General features: G+C 41.7%; 1 protein-coding gene across 1 annotated transcript; it reads right to left on the bottom strand.

The window, feature by feature from the left end:
• Positions 1-374: 374 nt before the first annotated feature.
• Positions 375-4989, bottom strand: LOC100438019 (olfactory receptor 2A1/2A42). The gene has a single exon (XM_054559948.1). It carries the CDS (start codon positions 4983-4985, stop codon positions 4053-4055), a length of 933 nt encoding a protein of 310 aa, XP_054415923.1. The 5' UTR covers positions 4986-4989; the 3' UTR covers positions 375-4052.
• Between the last annotated feature and the right edge of the window lie 1011 nt (positions 4990-6000).

Raw genomic sequence — 6000 nt, 5'->3', positions numbered from 1 at the left:
AGGCCAGGCGCAGTGGCTCGCGCGTGTAATCCCAGCACTTTGGGAGGCCGAGGCGGGTGGATCACCTGAGGTCAGGAGTTTGAAACCATCCTGGCCAACACGGTGAAACCCCCTCTCTACTAAAAATACAAAATTAGCCAGGCATGGTGGCCCACGCCTGTAGTCCCAGCTACTCGGGAGGCTGAGGCAGGGGAATCACTTAAACCTGGGAGACAGAAGTTGCAGAGAGCCGAGATCGTGCCACTGCACTCCAAATTGGGCAACAGAGGAAGACTCCATCTCACATAAATAAATAAATAAATAAAAAGAATAAAGGGTAACACATCCCTAGGCCTATATGATGTGAGTAGAAATTTGAACACAATGACCACTCATTTGTTCATTTAGTCAAAGTTTATTGAGTGTCTACTACGAACAGGCCTGTTGCCAACCGTTCAGGAGTTGAATATCAGGAGGTCCTCTACAAGAGAGTGGCTCAGAGTTTATTTACAGTCAGACTGCCTGGTCTTGAGTCATGTTTCTACCACTGAATGATTTGGTGACCTTGAATCAATTAATTAATTTCACTAAACTTTATTTTCCCCCCTTTAATGTTAGGATAGTATTAGTACCTACTCCACATATTTGATGTAAGAATTTTTCTAAAGCATTTTATGTAGTGCCGACCACATAGTAAGTGCTCAATAATTATCAGCTACGGTTAAATTTCTACTGTAGTATAACCTAAAATTAGAGGGATTTAAAGAAGTTTAGAAATCAGAAGATGGCTCAACACTGAAAACTTGGAAATGGGGTCAACAGATAGTTAAAGTGTCCTCTATGTATTCCACATGTTTTTTGTGAGTACTCACTCTGTGCTAGGAATGTATAGGTGTAAAGAGATGAACCAATTCTTGTCCTTCCCTTTGTGAAGAGATGAATGAAACATAATTGAGACATGTACTGTAAATCCCAGGTTGAGGATTACAAAAAGTTGGAAACCAAAACCAAAATCTGAATTCCTTGACCTTGGGAGAAGTCTCCTGTTTTTTTCCAAGTGAACGGGCTAGGACCAGATTCAAAGAGAGAGAGGCTCCCCGGGAGCCTTTGCCAGCTGACTCACAGAGATTCCCTGAGTCTGGGCCGCAGCTGGTGCTCCTGGTCTGGCTGTGCCCTCCAAGAGTGAGTGGCCTCCTGTGCCTCTAGGGGGGACATGGGGAAGCCATGAGGGCAAAGGCATAGGTGACCTACCAGCACCAATGCTCTTCCTGTTTGAAGAGCAATTTTGGTTCCAGATCAGAAAGTTTAGCAATCCTGACAGAATTAAAATAACTTCTGACAGCATGGTAATAATAACAGTTTATCTTATGTTCACATAGCACTTTTAAGTCTTCAAAAAAAAGATGTGTCCATTTGCATCTTGCTTTTGGTTTTCAGTGGCACTCTGGGGTGTCCTAAACAGCTTCCATATGCATAATTTTCAGATGAAGGACTGAAGCTTAAGCAGTTTAAGGACTTCTCTGCAAAAAACACAGCTAGCAAATGGTACACCTGGAACTAGAACCAGGGCCTCTGGTACGCACTTTGTGTATTTAAGGGGTAGGCAGCATCGTGGGCTTCCTGGATGCCTGGGCCAAGCCTAAGAGAGGACTGCACACACAGAATTTAGTGTCCACACAAGCAACTGCCTGAGCATGGTTTCTGCACACCATGATTTCCTGCTGCTCCTCTGGTACCAGGGGAGCATTCATCCCTTGAAACCTACCCCTGGTATTAGAGTTCCTCACCTTTGTCCTGCCACTTGAATGTATCCCTTCCCAGTGTTAGTTGCAATGCAGTATGCAGTATCTGCCATGAAACTAAACAACCATTTAAAAACTGTTCGGCAGCAATGGAATTACAAATTGTATATCCAATTTGTAATTTGGGTAATTTTAAAAAATTTAATTAATTATTTTATTATTATTATTATTGGAGACAAGGTCTCACTCTCACCCAGGCTGGAATGCAGTGGTGCGATCATGGCTCACTGCAGCCTCAAAATCCCGGGCTCAAGTGATCCTCTTACCACAGTCTCCCAAACAGCTTGGACTATAGGTACATGTTGCCATGCCCGGCTAGATAATTTACAAAAACACTATCTAATGTTTTTCAATTGATGAGCCATCAACTTAAAACTTTTATCCATTGCTTTTGGTTTCACCATCCTGCCCGTCAAGAGGCTCCTCCTCCATCTCTGACCCGTGGGGTCACAGTCCCTTCTTGCTACCACCTCATCTCATTTCATGCACCAGTATAAAAAAAACTGGGTTTTTGTTTTTTTTCCCCCCAGCTTTAAGTACTTTTCTGTCTGGATCCCAATGCCTGTCTTTGGCTAGAGATTGAAAATTGCTTTTCATCTCTCCTCCTCTTCATCTTTGGAACTTTCATGATCTCTTTGATTTTTATATAATGGTTACGATTATGGTTTCAGTAGTCATATTGCCTAAGTTTGATTCTGGACTAGGTACTTATTAGCTGGGAACATTGGTTAAATTATACAATCTGTCTATAGTTCTGTTTTCTCACCTAAAAATAGTAGTAATAGTCTCTACCTCATAGGGTTTTTATGAGGACTTAAAGAGCTCTTACTTGTAAGGTTCTTGGAATAGTGCTTCACCAAGCTCTGTGTATATGTGTGTGTGTGTGTGTGTGCGCGCGCACATGTACATGAGCATGTGAGTGTTGTATGTGAACTAGAGATGTCTTTGTTCTGGATCTTACCACCCAGAACCAAGTACAGTTCTAAACTTACTCTCTAATCTCATTGAGAACAGCCTCCACTCCCACTCTCTCTGTGTTCTGTGTTCCTCTGAATCTCTTAACCTCCTTTGCAGCCATGCCCATAGAACTCGTCAAACAGGATAAGAAGCCTTCCATAAATAATCTCTGACTCTCCTGGCCTCATCATGGCGCATTCTAGATGGTGAAGAAACCCACATTCACTTAACATATCTTACATTAGGATTGGTTAGACTTATTCTTAATTTGAAATGTTGCTAATAAAGTCCCACATTGTCCTGGTTAAGTAAAGAAGGCTTGGGGGCCAGATTGTTTGGGTATGAGTCTAACATTTTCCATCTGCTTAAAGTTTGCATCTATAAAATGGGATAATAATGGGAAATGAATTGACTATAATGATAAACTGAGGTTATCTCTATAAAGTACCTGTCAATGTGCAGTGGATGGCACAGAGTAATTTATAATATTGCTAACTATTAACATTATTATTAAAACCCTTTTTTCCATTGAATTGTCTCTGTGTGGGGCTTTCCATTCATCCCCAGCAGTAAAAAGTTGTGTGGTGGTACTTACTAACTTCCTCTAAGTGAAGAGCATGTGCTTATTCAGAGAGAATCATAGACAGTCCCCTGGAGGAGGTGAGAAGAGTAGAAACAAATGACCATCACAATCTCAGGGCAGGTTGGAAAGTGGATTTTGTTGTGTAATTTCTTCGGATTGCCAGCTGAATGTTTATGGATTTACTCTCTCTGACAACAGAAATTGTCAGACAGTTTGTAGGATTTTATAAAAATCAATTTCCCTCCAAGCTGAAGTAGGCACTTAGGTACATTAACTGCTTATAAGGGAGGAAGTACAATTGAGGGGAAACATCCAAATGAGGATGAAAATGGATAGAGGTATCAATGGGTTCTGGAGTCTCTGCCTGTGGCTGTATTTTTAAAAACTTTTTATAGATATGACTCTATCTGGTAATAACTGCTGTTCCTCTACTACTGAGCATACCTGACTAAGACACAGGTGGAGTGTCTGTTTTAAACTTCTGGACTCACAGCAGCATACAAAATAAATCTTTCCCCGACATTCTCAACTCAATAAGTGGTTAAATTAAAAAATGTTAAGTATAACAAATGCACCAAAAACTAAATTCTTCCCAGGCAGGAAAAAGGAATGCTTTGCAGAGTCTCTTGGTTCATTCAGTCTCAGATAGAAAGAGGGTAGTGAACTTAGGTGGTATTTAGTACCAAGATTCCAGGAGATGACTGAGGAGGGAGAGTCAAATGTCACACCAGTTAGGAATGAGTTTCCTTGCATAGTGCTCTCCTCAGGGCACCCTTGACCTCTGCGTTCCTCAGGCTGTAAATCAGGGGGTTCAGTGTTGGGTTGAAAAAACTGTAAAATAGAAAAAAGACCTTCTGCTGCGCCTCAGGATGGTGGGACTTGGGGGCCATGTACATGATGATGGCACTGCCAAAGAAAAGCCCCACCACGCAAAGGTGGGAGGAGCAGGTGGAGAAGGCCTTTCTGCGGCCCTCCCCAGACTGGATCCTCAAGATGGCCTCCAGGATGCGCGAATAGGAGACCAGCACCAGACTGGGCGGCCCCACCAGGAAGAACACGCAGCCTGCAAAGATGACCACCTGGTTAAGCCAGGTGTCAGCACAGGCCAGCCTGAGGACAGACAGGATTTCACAGAAGAAGTGGTTGATTTCATGAGGCCCACAGAAGGGCAGTCTTAGGATGAGAACCACATGGACCAGAGCCAGGAGGGAGCCACACGTCCAGGAAGTGACGGCCAGGGTGATGCAGACTCTCCAGGTCATGATGACGGAATATCGGAGAGGGTGGCAGATGGCCACGTACCGATCGTAGGACATCACCACCAGCAGGAGACATTCACTATGTCCAAAACTCAAACAGAGAAAGGTCTGCATCATGCAGCCTGCAAAGGAGATGGGCTTGGCTGGATGCAGGAGGTTCACCAGCATCTGGGGCACCGTGTTGCAAGCATAGGCAATGTCGACGACGGCCAGGTGTGAGAGGAAGAAGTACATGGGGGTGTGCAGTCTAAAGTCCAGTGAGATGAGCCCCAGGATGGTCCCGTTCCCCAGCAGGGTGAAGGCATAGAACAGGGAGAAGAGCCCAAAGAGGAGCATCTGAATCCTTGGGCCCAGGAGAAATCCCAGTAGGAGGAACTCTGTGACCATTGTCTGATTTTCCCCCATTTCTCTGTGAAAAAGAAAAAGATCACTTAGGGCCAGATTGTCAAAAAACACCTAGACATTATTTTATGAATTTAGTCATTTTTAAAAGATAAACTTTTAACATTAGTGATTGAGCTACACATTAAGTTAATTACTGATTTTAAGTATCCAGTGTTATAGAAGGGATTGTGTCACCAACGATAGGATACATAGAGCCATTGACACATATGGGAAGAAAGAATGTCGTACCAAAAGTGGAAGTAAAATGACCATCTAATAAGGATTGTCTTGCAGCTGCACATATAAAAATTACTAAGAGAATTCCTGAAGTGTAGAAATAATCAGTAATGGAAGAACTCCAAATATGGGAATTAGAGTAGTCCTAGAAGAAAAGATGATGTAATCCCAATTTCTCAGTAGAAATATCAACTATTTTGCTTTCAACATCTGAAATCAACCTTTGCACTGTGGAGCAGTTCATATAATAATAGAAGAAGTAGAAAGACAAAAAGCAACTTTAATGACATTGTGATTGTTTGGGTTCCTAAGAAGGAACTAATGGGTGTGCTACAAATGGGTTCTAATTGCAATCTGTATTTTACAATGGGTCATAAATAGGAACCAATAATTGTTGATTTGGCAGTTAATCTACTGATTGATGCACAGTTACTGATTTACCAAAAACTGGTTTTGAATAACAACTCATACAATTTGTAGAAATTAGATTTTTCTGGGCTAGTTTGTACATACATATCATTTAAAACATTCACAATGCCTGAATGTTATGTTTACCACTGGGTTATATATCATTTCTTTTCTAGTCTCTCCTTTCACTTTTGCCAACCCTTTGGTAAATTTAATCCCTTTGAGTTTAAGTAAGATGTTCTTTTTACATGTAGAATGAAAGAAACTATGGAGAAAAAATTTAAATGAAGTATCTTTCAAAAACACCAGAAATGACCATTCATAAAAAATTAGTTGTGCTTCAGCAACATAAGAATTGCTAAACACTTTACAGGTGGCTAATTAAAACATT

This window comes from Pongo abelii, chromosome 6 (assembly GCF_028885655.2).
Source record: "Pongo abelii isolate AG06213 chromosome 6, NHGRI_mPonAbe1-v2.0_pri, whole genome shotgun sequence".
NCBI classification, from domain to species: domain Eukaryota; kingdom Metazoa; phylum Chordata; class Mammalia; order Primates; family Hominidae; genus Pongo; species Pongo abelii.
Note: the sequence above shows the minus strand (reverse complement) of the source record. Positions and strands in the feature narration are given on the sequence as shown.

Excerpts from the sequence above, each read along its gene's own strand:
- LOC100438019 (XM_054559948.1), bottom strand. The coding sequence starts at position 4,985 with ATGGGGGAAAATCAGACAATGGTCACAGAGTTCCTCCTACTGGGATTT.